The sequence below is a fragment of the Meleagris gallopavo genome, chromosome 16, assembly GCF_905368555.1.
Source record: "Meleagris gallopavo chromosome 16, MGAL_WU_HG_1.1, whole genome shotgun sequence".
NCBI classification, from domain to species: Eukaryota; Metazoa; Chordata; class Aves; order Galliformes; family Phasianidae; genus Meleagris; species Meleagris gallopavo.
This window is the reverse complement of record NC_139419.1, coordinates 2,319,229-2,332,682: the sequence shown is the minus strand read 5'-3', so window position 1 is coordinate 2,332,682 and position 13,454 is coordinate 2,319,229. Positions and strand designations below refer to the sequence as shown.

General features: G+C 41.1%; 2 protein-coding genes across 11 annotated transcripts in view; one reads left to right on the top strand and one right to left on the bottom strand.

The window, feature by feature from the left end:
- The window catches only part of CHLSN (cholesin), a 99,204-nt gene that overhangs the window by 5,229 nt on the left and 80,521 nt on the right, over window positions 1-13,454 (top strand). The window lies entirely within an intron of this gene.
- Window positions 6,032-12,854, bottom strand: GPER1 (G protein-coupled estrogen receptor 1). 2 transcript variants are annotated; one of them, XM_085238047.1, is made up of 3 exons: window positions 12,673-12,854; window positions 11,979-12,125; window positions 6,032-10,718 (listed from the first exon to the last, which is right to left on the bottom strand). In XM_085238047.1, the coding sequence occupies exon 3, from the start codon at window positions 10,280-10,282 to the stop codon at window positions 9,209-9,211; it is 1,074 nt and encodes a 357-aa protein (XP_085094173.1). In that variant the 5' UTR covers window positions 10,283-10,718; window positions 11,979-12,125; window positions 12,673-12,854; the 3' UTR covers window positions 6,032-9,208. The 2 variants fall into 2 exon arrangements, with proteins under 2 accessions (XP_085094173.1, XP_085094172.1); XM_085238046.1 differs by lacking the exon at window positions 12,673-12,854 and having other exon boundaries at window positions 11,979-12,301.

Below are 13,454 nucleotides of genomic sequence, written 5' to 3'. Positions count from 1 at the left end.
TTCTGTTTATGGATTTCTTCACCCTTCAGATTTCAGCTGCCTCAGTGCTATGGAAGCTTACTGAAAAGCAGAACTGACGTTTAGAGTGTTGTAGGCAAGGAACGTGGTGCAGTGATGGCTTTGGTTGTGAAGGCTGCTGGAGTTCTGCTGAGAACGACCTCACTGTACCAAAGGATCTTTTAACCTTGGGACATAAGGGCTGCATCCTGTTCCTCCAGTGCTGTTCTCAGAGCTGCAGGCTTCCTGCAGAACAGTAAGAAATTCTTCCAGAGTTGAACATCTATTAAGCAAGAGACTCAAAATTGATAATCCATAGAAAACAACGTTAATTTCCTCTTCCTTCCCAATTTAGTCTAGCAAATGTTGTAACTTCAAGGAAAATTGAGTAAGAGCCAGTCAGGTCATTATAAATCAAATCCTGTTGTTTGTGGTTGAAGGGTATTTTGTGTAATGCTCATGCAGCACGAGGTCCTTGTCTGTTCCTTGTCATCTTCAGCAGTGCTGGTGGTTGGAGGAGGAGGAATCAACATTTCCCCCAGATAAAGGCAAAATCAGTGGGAAAGGAATTTAATTTTTGAGATTCCATACAGGCAGTACAAACAATGGCAAATAAACAAGTAGCTCAGAGCGTTTCTTTAATCAGAGGGCTGCTGTGCAGGTGCCCAAACAGTAAGCTCTGTTTGCTAAATGGAAAATGGGAAACTTAGTAAGGAAAGTGTTTTTCTCTTCAGCCTTCTGGGGATTGTGATAAAGACCAACAAGGAGTTCTTAAACTCATCCTGCAGCAAAGCCAACCATAAAAAGTGATTCTTTAAAATCATTGTTTTGTGTATAGTAGTGGAAAACCCCCCCATAAACCACAGTATTTCAGCTGTGGAGGTGCACAATTTTGGTGTGAGCTCGGTGGAATACTTAGGAGTGCTACTTTGATACGATCTTTAATGCTGCTTGTAACCAGGTAACTGGGGGAGTAATATGAATGGTTAATGAATGCAAACCAGACGTTTGTGGCGTAAGATCTATCAAGCAGATACTATAAAGCTCTCATCAGAAAGTGTATTTCTTTCTTTGGCAGCCCACTGATTCATACTAAGTCCTGTTGCTGGAATAAAGAGCTGTGGATGGTTTGCAAGCAAAGTCTATGAGTCCTGTCTTGTTACTTTGATTTATTTATTGATTCATTTTGAACAATGTGAAGCCTTTTCTGTAACCACCAAAATAAGCTGTATTTTCCACCCTGAGCTGCGCTGTGAGGTTGCACCTAAGTGCATGTCCTCCTACATTTGTACAGTTTTGCTTTACTAACTTAATCCTGCGTGCTGTGCTTAATGTTATCCATGTAGTAATTTTAAATAAATATTTGGAGAACTGGTCTTCCATATTGGGGAAAAAATAAAAGGAAAATAAATTACTGAAGAATTCTTTTTTTTTTTTTTTTTTCAGCTAAACCTCCTAAAGTGAGAATCTTGTAGTGTTTTCTGACCATGCAGCTAGCATTTCTAATGTGCAAATAGAGTTGTGTGTGCGTTATGAAGAGAAGATGACACAATCTTTCATCCCTGCCTCGACGCAGGGGTGCACCAGCAGTTGTTTTGCTGGGAGGGATAACTCTGGTGAATTAATCTCTCTTCTTGCGATAAGGAGGGGAAGATAGCTCCTTCTCAACGCAAGCTTAAACGTCAGTAGGGATACTAATGAACTTTCGTTAGCCTGCTGGGCTTGGCCAGTCTGCAGTGGTAACGTTGGGCCCATTTCTCTCTCCTTTGGCCTACCTTCCTGCTGGTTGCTGTTACTGGTTTCAGTCATTCTCTGCCTTGCTCCAAGGCCTCCCTCTGGCCCTGAGCTTCTGACTGCTGCTCCACAGGACAGCCCTGTGATTGCTGAAAGCAATTACCAAACTGGGACCCCATTTGTGACTTGCTGTGTGGGATCCTACGTGTTTTGTCTGCTTTCTTAATATCTATGCGATATTATTCAAATTAGGGGAAAGGGAATAAAAAAACAAACTGAGAGGGCAGATGCTTATGGGACAGAGCTATTTGCTTCCTGCTAACACTTCTTTCTTAGAATATTGGTAGAGTTGGTACAAATTATTTGATTGAATTAACCACGTGTTTATTTATCTTTTAAAAGAAGTAAATTTTTTTGTCACACCACATCGTGTTTGTAGGGAACACGAGGCCTTCTGTAAGCAAACATGCCTAAGAAGGTACAAAATAACGTCTGAAATACGGATGTGCATAGATTAGGCAGAATAATTTCACATTCCTTTGAAAATTATTTTTGTAATGGTACGAGTAGATTTCCCAGGAAAGAGTCTTCACAGCTGGGAAAACAGTTGCTGCTTTGAAGATGGTTTTCCCAGGCGAAAGGCTCACGTCCCCAACTGTGTTTGGGATAAACAACGCGTGGTGCATTTCTTACTTTGGTTTGAAGGAATTGTGCATTTTTCAGCACATGTTAACCAGCAAAAGTGCTGTGCTCACTATGGGTGTTTGCATTAATCTGTATACGTTCAAATTTAGTTCTTTACTTTTCCTCATACCCAGGAATTGAGGCGATGGGAGTTCAGTGGTGGAAACACAACCATTCCTGGTTTGCCATCAAGAGGGGAAATTCTTTCTCTTCTTGGAGCACAACTGACATTTCCTTTCAGCTCTCGCTCTTTACTCAGTGGGAGAACTTTCCTTGACTGTTCTTGCTAGGCTTCCAATATAAATCCTTGCTTTCATGACTTAGCTGCACATATTTTCAGGAAACTGGAGCTCAACGCAGAGTTCCCACTGATGGCTGAAGCTTCTGTGGATGCTGAGAATCACTGAGGTCAGGAGCAGGGGCAGGTGATAGTGAGTGTATACCACCCAGCTCCACTCAACTGAGGACGCTGCAGTTGTGCCTTTGTCAACCGTGGTTTTGTTTACTCATCCTCTGTTTCTGGTTCTAGCTCATCATAGAGGCACGATGAGTGAAAACTGCTAGAAAAGGCCTGAATTACCTAATATAAAAAATTAGGCCCCAAACCTCAGAAATAAGTAGATGTTCAGCGAGAATAAAATGCATCTGATTATATATGTGAATTCTCAAAACATTCTATTTGGCAAGAAGTTACACTGTAAGCTTGAGAGGATAAATGTTTACTACGTATTGCTCTTGATAGGGCTGGGGGCATGGAGTGTGTGCGCCGTAACATTGGACTGCAGGCTGAGTCCTGTGGATCTGCTCTTTCCTCTTGATTGCTCCTGGGTACAGTTTTATAAATGTTAATTTATCTAAAAAAGAAAAAAGACACAGACTTGAATGTTTAAAGTAAGGTCACTGTTAAAATCAGCAGCTTTCCCAGTCCTTGATAGAATGCTGCTGCTTTTGAAAACCAAATGGGCATAATGAGGATTTTTATGAAATACTAATTATTTGATGGGATCTGTTATACAACACAAAGCCTTTCTGAGTAGATAGGGGCAGCTATGGCTACTTCTGCAGTATGGATGAGGAACTGGCATTATTTCACCAGGGTTTTCCTTCTCCAAAATGCCTCTTGCATTTAGAGGCAATATTGAGAGCCATGTGAAAGAGCAGTGTATGTTGTATATGTTAATTGATACATCACAGTATAGATAAAATGATTCTTGTGAGTTAGATCAAAGCCACGAATAAATTCTTATAAAATTCTTGTGTTACATCCAACAAGTAATTAGAACAGAAAATTAATCTTTGGACTTTTAGAAGCTACCTGAAGTGTTGCGTGTACAAGCATGAAGGTATTTGACAGGAGAGCCTCTTACCTAAAGAACCAGACCCTGTCTTTGAATGCATTTCCCTACTTCTAATTGAATCCCATTAGAGTTCTGTAGGACACGAAGCAGATGATCATCATACAATGTTTTATTGAATTTTCAGCATTATTTTAATAATTTGCATCTGTAAGGCAGGCTTTGCAAACAGCAAATGTACACAGGGGAAGATGGAGAGCTCTGCCCTTACACCCTTTCTGTTTGAAGAACATCAGGACCATTCAGACAATGTGCCGAAGAGTCAGAGCTGCCTCACCTGAAATGGAGCATGGAGTTTATACGAAAGCATGCAGGGAAGATGCATGTTTTTAATAACTGTCGTTCTATTCTACCTTTACATTCTGACATAGCTAATAATAAATATAAGCAATTTGTATTTTATATTCTGAAGGCTTTATTTTAATAACCCTGTGTTCTTATTTCATGGTTAGGGTTAGTGAACTATCTTCATTTAAAATGTGTTTCCCTCTTTACAACGAGTGGTCTGGATTAAGTCATGTTCTAGTTTGGGTTTACAATAGCAATGGGCATCTGTCCCAAACCTGTTGGTCGTACAATAGCACCTTCTGGCCAAGAGCCGAAAGGCTTTACCCTGTAGCAGGGAGAATTGAGTGGAGCAGAAATCTCATAGGGACCAGGGGCAGGATTGCCAAGGATGCTCACACAGTCCCTGTTGTGGGCTGAGCACGTGCCTAGCTTCTGTGCCATCTGCTGTCAGTGTCAGCAGCTCCCAGCCTGCAGGTCTGCACTTGTGATCCATGGATCACTTCTGCAGTGCCACATCACCACCTCTTCTGCACCATGATAAGGAAATAGCTCGTCACTTGTCTTGCTGTTCTAAGAGTGTTCAGCTTTTAATGATATCAGAAGTAATTCTTCTGAACTCGTGTCTTTGAAAGCCAAGAAAGCTTCTAAATTAAGTTCTTGCAGATATTGCTCTTTGTATCTCCTTTCTGTCTTGCCCAGCCCAAACATTGATATTTGGAGCATGGGACAGCACTGAGAGAGATTTTTCTTGGGTTTCTCTCCATTTGCACTTGTAACTGAATAGTGGCACACAAGAGTTAAATAGTTGCTGTAGTCAGGTAAGGCTATTTCTCTTCAGTTCTGAATGGAAGAGAATGAATAGAAGAAAATCTCATTTGCCATTATATTCTGTTTCTATTGAGAGAATATCCAGTAACGGAAATGTTGCTGTGGTTGAGGCAGAAGGCATCCATCTCTGCTGCTATTAGACAACCAGTGAACTTCAGAATAGCCTTCATGCCATTGCTAGGGATAATTTAACAGTACCCCAACATTTTTCCCGTTTCTCTATTACGTCTTTGTTACAGAGTGTTTCTGAAATCCTTCCAGAAAACATATGTTGTGCAGTTTGAAAAGATTTTAAGCCTTTGGAATGATTTTGCTTGCAGGTCAAGCATGGGGATTTCTAAACAAAGTCATTGCTTTTGAATAGCTTATCCTGCTGCATTACATCCTTACTTAGGGTACGTGCATTTAAAAATGTAGTGTTGGGGGTTTTTTTTAATGAATAACTCAGTAGCTTGTGAACTTAGAACTTACAAATTTCTGTGTATGTTTGTGGAAGACAGTGCTTGAGTTATTTAGAAAAACAGGTTGAAAACTTGGCTTGGTTTTATCACTGGAGTTAAATGACTTTGAAATCTTCCTAAACACACAGGCTACTTGATGAGGCTGAGACAAGCATCTCTAAATCTGTTGCAGTGGAATGAACTGTGTGATGTAAATAACCAAGGCAGCACGCGAGATGCTGAGTGAAAGGCAGTGAGCTGATCCTGCAGGGCCTGAGGTCCTGAGAAGGCACTGCGTTCTTGTTGTCAGCTTGGGTGGCTGGCTCAATCTGCAGCTGTTCCTTCTTGGCTCCTGGCTGTGTCACACTGCTTTGTGATGGAGTGGAAGCTAAAAGGCAAGGGCTAAAACTTCCACGTATCGTATGCCAATGGAGAATAAATAGTTTGGAAAATACCATTTTTCCAATGGTAGGGAAGACATCAAAATTATGAACATGAATGGGGAGTGCTCAGATTTTCAAATCCGGCGTGTGTCTGTAAGATGTAGCACATGGCACTGCCTACCACTGCGTACCTCTCTGACAGCAGAGCTTAAGAGTATACGGCAAGGTTGTCTGCACACACATCTTAAAAATGGCTTGTTCCCTATCATATGTTTCTGCAGATGAAACACTAAGAGGAGAAAAAAAAAAAAGATAAAATGCATTTCTGAGGTGGAAATGTTTATTGGAGACATGCTTAATAAACAGAATGTAATAATAATAATAATAGCTTAATCTAAACAGTCTGAACGAGGAATGTCTGTGTCTGGCTGTATAGTGATGGGCTGCTGTAAGAGTAATTGGTAACATGAGAGTAAACTTGTTGCAAAGAGATAATTCGATTGATTGAGTTCAACCATGAATTTAGCTCTGTGCTCTTCTTTGTTGGAAGTCCCAAACATTTGTGTGGTGCTGTGAACGAGCGGGGAAGGGCTTTTGGGTTGGAGGGGAAGGGTAGAGTCCCCTCAATTCGAATCACACCCTTGTTTTCAAGCAAAATCAAGTGAATTCGTTAATCCATCTTCATGAATAGCTATGAACATTCAAGCCTGCCTTCTGTGCGTGCATTTGTTTCTCCTTTTTATGTAGAAACAAGTTCAAATGGAATTAAATCATGCTCAAGGTTGAATTCTTTGTACTTTCACCTCCTGTGAACCACATTTTGACACAGAAAGTAGCAGTCCTAACCACTCAGAATTATCCAGGTAACCTCCTCCCTTTTGCAGTCTTAATGAACAGCTGATAAAGCACAGCAACTGGTGACATTAGGGCAATATAAGAAGAGGTGGTATTTTTTCCAGTTGATAGAAGCAATATTGAAGGCAATCACGTTTTAAGATTTCTGCTTTTTGCTTTTTGAATTTGCTTTGTAGCAGCTGTTCCCTTTTGGAATGGATGGGTAAAGCATTTTTGGATGCAAGCCTTTGGCTTTTTTGTGGCCAGAAGGGGAAAGGAAGGGGCTGTTTTTCTCTGCATCTCGTCTGTCCCGTGCAGGATCTGGTTTGTTTGACCCACTGACTTGAATTCCTTGCCACGTGCATTCACAGCATCAATGCTTTACACGAATTAAACAAACTTCATCTCGAGACCGACCGTCTCTGCTTTTCATGCCTGCACAGTCACCGTGTAGTAAATCTCAAGCTGCTGAAAGGATGCAGTGAAAGCAACTTTATGTGATTAAATTACACACTGGAGGAAAAAACCACCACCAACTTCTGTGAAGAGGTGTCATTTTCTCACCTGGGACAACACTTGTCGTTTAGTTACAATAGCATGTTTAAATTTAGTCATTTCAGGTACGGCTCATAAACCTGAACCAAATGCAAATGTGCTTTTAGACAGGTAGTGGGATGTTGGATGGAGGAATCCTCTTTGGGAAACTGTACTGCTGCAACCCCAGAGAAGTTGGTTTATTCATGGAAAGTGCTGGGATTACCCAAAGCTGTTATGCTGTGCTGGGGCTTGATCGATGGAAATGCATTGCTAGAAGTGTGATCTGTTCCTTTGTTTGTGCTGTTTGAAAGAGCTGTCTGTCAGAAGGGTGGTTAATGTACACTGAGACTGGGATGATTTTGGTTAATTCCAGTTGTGAAATTAATGAGGGAAAATGGACATATGTATCATCTTGGGTAGCATGAGATTTGCTGCTCTGTGTTGTCAAGAAGCTTCTATAGAGAGAAGGCATGGCAGTGCTTGTATCTTTCAAAGACAAAATATTATTAGTGCTCTGCCAGAAAGATGGGAGTAAATGGGAATTTCTCCTTAGCTGCTGATTAACAGTCCCTTGGAAATGGTCAGCTGCTGGGCAAACTCCTCTCTGCTGTTCCTATTTCAGTGTTTCAGGAACATCCAGCTACTTCCAATGCAGCTAAAACCTTCTGTGGCTACAACTTCACTAGGAAACCGACTATTTTGTGAGAAATATGAGTGCAATCACCATTTCCTTTGTCGCTTAATACTCTACTCATGGTTTTAAGCGTCTACATTTTAAAACTCCTTTATGTGCTAATTGGCTCATATGTGACATTAAAAATGGGGCACATCATCACATTCTCTGGAGCTCTGGTGCTCTAGCTGGTGAGCACAGAGGTGGAATTAGTTGTGTATTTCAGAGCTGCAGTGAGTGATGGTTTAATGACCTTGTGCACAAATCTCTAAGAACTTTATGGCTTCCTCTGGGGAAGTTCAGCAGTAACCTACTCTAAGCAATCAGCCAGATTTAAAAGCCAGTTATTTTCTAAAAGAAATTAGAAGCTGTTGTTTTCTAGCATGTGGTGCTAACGTTTGTTTTCTTAGCATCATTTGTCTTCAAATGAACAGAGCAACCAACATGCACCTTAAGGTTCCCAAGATCTGTGGTTTCTGGGGGTGGGGTGGGCAGGGCACAAAGTGCAGATCTGCAAAGGTGAACATATCAGAAGTTCTTCTAAAAAAAAAAAAAAAAGGCTTTTTCGTTTTTATAAGCAATTCTTGCAGTCTTTTTCAGAATGTGACTTCTTTAAAGCCACAACATGTGGTTCCTACCATCTGAATGGCTCTGCTAAGTGGAGACAGATCTTCTGTTTGAGTCTGAAGGGAGATGTGGGTGCATGTATATATGTGCTTGCATTTTTGACAAAAAGCCCAATTATATCCATCCTGAGAAATGCTTTCCTGGGGAATCCTCAGAAGAGCAAAGCATTACATTTTGCTGCAGTAAGTTCTTTGAGATGAACCATATAGTGACAGATGATTACAGGTTTGATCAAGTGCTGATGTAAACAGCAGATTAGATTTATGAGACGAAAACTCACCACCATTCTAGATTGTATTAAGATCAGAAAAAGTTAATTGTGGAAGACATGCTGGAATACAATGATGATAATACTATATAGTTCTCAAAAACAAAGTCATTTAACTTAACACATTTGGGTAAAAATCACTGCATCTCCACATCAATGTGTTGTAATGATTTTTCCCCACTCTTACTGCAGTTTGGTTGTTTAAGTGGAAGTACCTTCTATACACCAGCAAAATAACATCTCCGATAATCAAGTTAAATCTGGAGTCTTCCTAGCTTGATAAAATTTTCTTCTATATTATTATTCATGCATGTATTATATAAAATAAAGCTCCTTCAGTGCTCAGCTTTTAATAATCCTGCTCTTAATTAAATATAAATCCGACTATAGCATATTCCCCTACATTAAAGTTGTCATAAAAACATTCTGAATATAAACCTTCCGTACTCAGTAGAGCAGTGCAATACATACACAGGCGGGCTTTTTGCTGTTAGTAAGTAAGCATTTTGTTCACTATTTGCACAGCTTCACAGTCAGACGTTCTGCACAACAGCCCTAAATCAGACCTCAGATTGCTCATTGCTGTCGGGGATGACAGACGTCAGGGCAGCCTGGCAGAACCGATGTAACGTGGACATCTTGGTTTTCTGCTCAATGTACAGCCGCAGTTTGTCTCTGAAGGTTTCCCCTAGGAAACTGTAAATTAAAGGGTTCAAACAGCTGTTGGAGAAAGCTGCGAGGTTCACAATGTGTCCTGTTAAAGGGTAGTCGTGTCTGAACGATGGGCTGCTTGACGAGGCGGGCTCACTTTTCTTTTGCAGAAGCTGGACGCTAATGAAGACGTTTTCAGGGAGCCAGCAGATAAAGAAAACCAGGACCACCACGAATATCATTCGAAGAGCCTTCTGTCGGCGCAGGCGGAGGCTCCTGTGCTTGTGTGCTTTTATAAGGACTCGAACGATTAACGAGTAGCAAAGGCCGATGATCACAAAGGGGATGATAAACCCCAGGGTTATTTCTAGCCACTGGATTTCTTTTACATCTGCAAAACAAAAGTAGACCTCTCCGGTGTGTTGGAGGTGCACAGCCGTGAATGGCACTAGTGCTGCAGAAATAGATGCCATCCATATGAGACCACAGCTCAACCTGGCGTGTTGCATAGTGCGAAATAGGTTGGACCTCATTACTTTTGCCAGTGCTATGTATCTGTCAAAACTCATCCACGTCAGAAAGAAAATGCTGCTATACATGTTGATCTGAAGGAACAGAGACATGAAGGTGCATATAATAGTGATATCGTAATACTTTTCGTCAAGATTAAAAACCTCAATGAGAGAATCAGCGACTAAAATGAGATCGGCCACCGCGAGGTTGATGAAGTAGAGGTCTGGGATAGTCATCTTCTCACGAAAGCTTATGTTTACAACCAGAATCAGAATGTTCCCTACAAAACCGATGGGAAAAAGGAATATTGTGTAAAGACACGATAAGAAAAGCCCAATAACGTATTGTTGGTGTTCTGATTTATCTGCTAATCTAGAAGACAGGCTCTCGTTACACAGATGCGATCCATTGAGGTTGAAAGTTGTGCTGTTACATATGACAGGTGGGACTGAGGCAGAGTAGGTTTCCATGGTTAAAATACCTGCGCAAAAGATAACAGCACTCACAGTTTGGTAGTGATGCCAAAAAGATGAGGTTTTGGGGTGTTTTCAAAGCAGTGAATTGGAAGCATTTTGATGGGAACGGAAGAAAGCCCGCACTTATGAATAGGAAATTCAAATTCTTTAGAAGCCAAATTAATTAGACTTGAAATTAACTGAAATATAACAGTACAAGAAGTACATTTCTTTCTTTCTTGTTTTCTTACAAGGCACTACATGCATTGCAGATGAGAGCACTTGCAGTTCCTATATGCTGTAAGATCACGTCGGGATCTTTTTACCATAACGGTACTTGGATCGTTTCAAAGAAAGGTTTTCATCAGCAGTTCTCCTTCGTGCGGGTCGGAAGATGGCAGAATTCTAGCTCCATTTGTGTTCTGTTAATACTCAGTGCACATCCTTGGACCTGCAATTTGCAAATGGAATACTGTTAATCTAATACTGCAGCGTTCTGCCATGCACAACATGCTGCTTCTAACTTCAGACGTGCAGCTGAGGCTGCAGGAAGTGTCGGCTAGGAATGGATGTACAACGGTTCTGTTGAAAGGATTACAATTAGCTGGAGATGATGTTGTGTTGTGAGGGTAGGTCTGTTAGAACGTTATAATTCGTAAACGATTCGCTATTGGAATATGTGGAAATACAGACATCAAATGGGAGAATTTGGCCTAATGAAGAGAGTCTATGAATATAAAGTTTATATTGCATATGTGTGTGTGTGTGTGTGTGTTCAGTTCATCAGCAGCTCATAAGCTTATTAAGTAGGAGAGTCTGTGGCTGAGAAAGCAGCGGAGACGAACAGCAGTTGGTTCCTATTGCTTTCAGAGGGAAGGAAATGCAGACCTTAGAAATGAAGGTAGTATAAGCAGCGCATGGATTTACACCAACATCAGTTTGCTTTTATTTGCAATTAATTATGCTACGTTGATTTCTGGAAGGGAATGAAAACATTGATAATCCTATTTGTTTCCTTATGAACACTGAATGCTGTGGACTCGGAGCATTGCTGGAAGTTTATTTAAATAAAATGCTACACAAATAGCATGGAAATGGTAACCCAGGGTAGCTTGTGTTAAATGTTAAATATTTGGAATTGCTTTCATCTTCATCCTACCAGCAAAACTGGTAAAATTAGTGCTCAGTTCCACGTTTTAATGATTTCAAGTAGCGCTGATGCACAGAAGGAGCAAACCATGAATGGAGAAGGAGAAGGAGCATTTGTAGTCAGAAATGCACGTCTCAGTTTGCTTAAATGTATTCATTTTGTTAGAAGTAGCCAGCAGATACTTGAATCAAAAGAGGTTTTACTTCCCAGTGAGAGCTGTAAGTACGCTGTCACTGTTGCTGTGCTTTGAAGCGTTTTCATAAGGTAAATCTGCATGCTAAAATATCCATGTGAAATTACATGTATTTGAAGAAGGTTTGGTGTTTGTTTCAAGCAGATACCAGTGAGGCACGGACCACTGCCTTTCATGTAACACCCTTTTATCTTTGAGTAAGGCAGTAAAATGCTGTAAATAAAAGGAAGGTTAAGTTATGAGTCAAAGCAATTGATTCTGCATGGCAGCCCTGTGCTCAGGCTTCAGTAAAGTCTGAGAGCCCACCGAAACCCAAGCTACTGCAAACGTTACAGGTAACCACAGACTGTGAAACACTTCATTTTTACCTTAATTCCATTTTTCCAGAGCTGGTTTTCCTGCAGACAGCAGAAGGCTGCTTCTCGCTCAGGTACGCACTTAATGGATGTGTCAACTTCCTCTGCCGTGCCAGGATAAACTTGCCTTTAGGTGTGCAGAGCTGCAGGGGATGTCACCTGTTGACAATTCAGCAGTGAAAACATCATCTCAAAGTCTGTCCTGTTTTAAAACGCCTTAAATAAAGGATAGTTTACGACAGCAAAATGCAGATCTTGCTGCACGTCCTTGGCAATAAAACAAGCTTTATAGATTCCCAGGGTTGTTCTAATTTGTGTTCAGTCAAAGTGCTGCTGAACAGCCTCATAGGGCTGGAATTAACCCTGTTTCTGCTGGTTTCTTTTTTGCTGGATCTACTCACGCAGCTGCTGTCTCTTATTTGTCACTTTTCTTTTGCTCACCGTTCCTTTTGCTCTCCTTTTGCCTTCAGCATTTTTGCAGGCAGGGCAGTGTATTCAAACCTAGAGAGCTCAGCTGATCGGTTATTAAGAGATTCATTTGCAAGTCACAACTCAGCCAATTTTACACACGCACAAAACAATTTTTGTTATACAAGATATTCTTAAACCCCCAGGACAGTTTAGAGGAAAATATTGGCTGGAGTGAAATCTAGCAGCTAAGAAAGGCCATTTACTAAACTGGCGTTACAAATTTCCGTTTTCCTACCTGCAAATCAGTCCTGTGTTGTCGGTATATTTACATTTTCAGGTGTGTGTTGTCATCTTGGCGCGTGGTAGAATCTTTCTGCTCAAAGGCCCTCAGATGAAATAGGTTTGTTTGCAGTGACCGTGGAGCAGCAGTGAGCGTGGAGTCCTGCATGAAAAGCAGCAGCAGTGCAGGTGGAGTTTTGCATTTCATTGTAGGGGAGAAGTGCTCTGACATTTCAGAAACACCACCTACTGGTGGCTGCAGTTCTTAAGGCTGAAAGAAAATGTATTTTTCTCCTGAAAGAGCAATTTTGTCTTTGCAGAGTTAACTTTTTAAGATGATATTGATCTGCTAACTTAACGTTAAGTGTCATGAATGGGCAGGCCGTACTTCGACGCGATGTTCCACTGCTATTAAAAAAATGAATTGGATCTCAGCATTGGGGTTCCAAGCAATCAGTGTTATCGTCCAGAAGCGTGGAGTGAAGTTGGCGTGTCGTTGTTCCTGCACAGTGACTGCTTGTGGGTGGTTTGGGAGTGCACTGCTGCTTAGCTGAAGAGAATGTGCACACAGATGGATTTCTGGAGTCTTCCTGATGGGGTAATGGGGACCTTAGAGTGCTTTGCTTTGAGAAGTGCACAGCTGTGGTTGGGTTATAGGACTGCAGTAATCGTCATGTTAGAAAGTCTTGTGATACCAGCTTTGAAGGGCTGTTTTTCCTCTGTTCTAAGAGCAGGATTATAAAGAGTCTTTCTTGTTGCTCGTGGATCATGTGGTTTGTCTGCTTAGTTCTGTCCTTC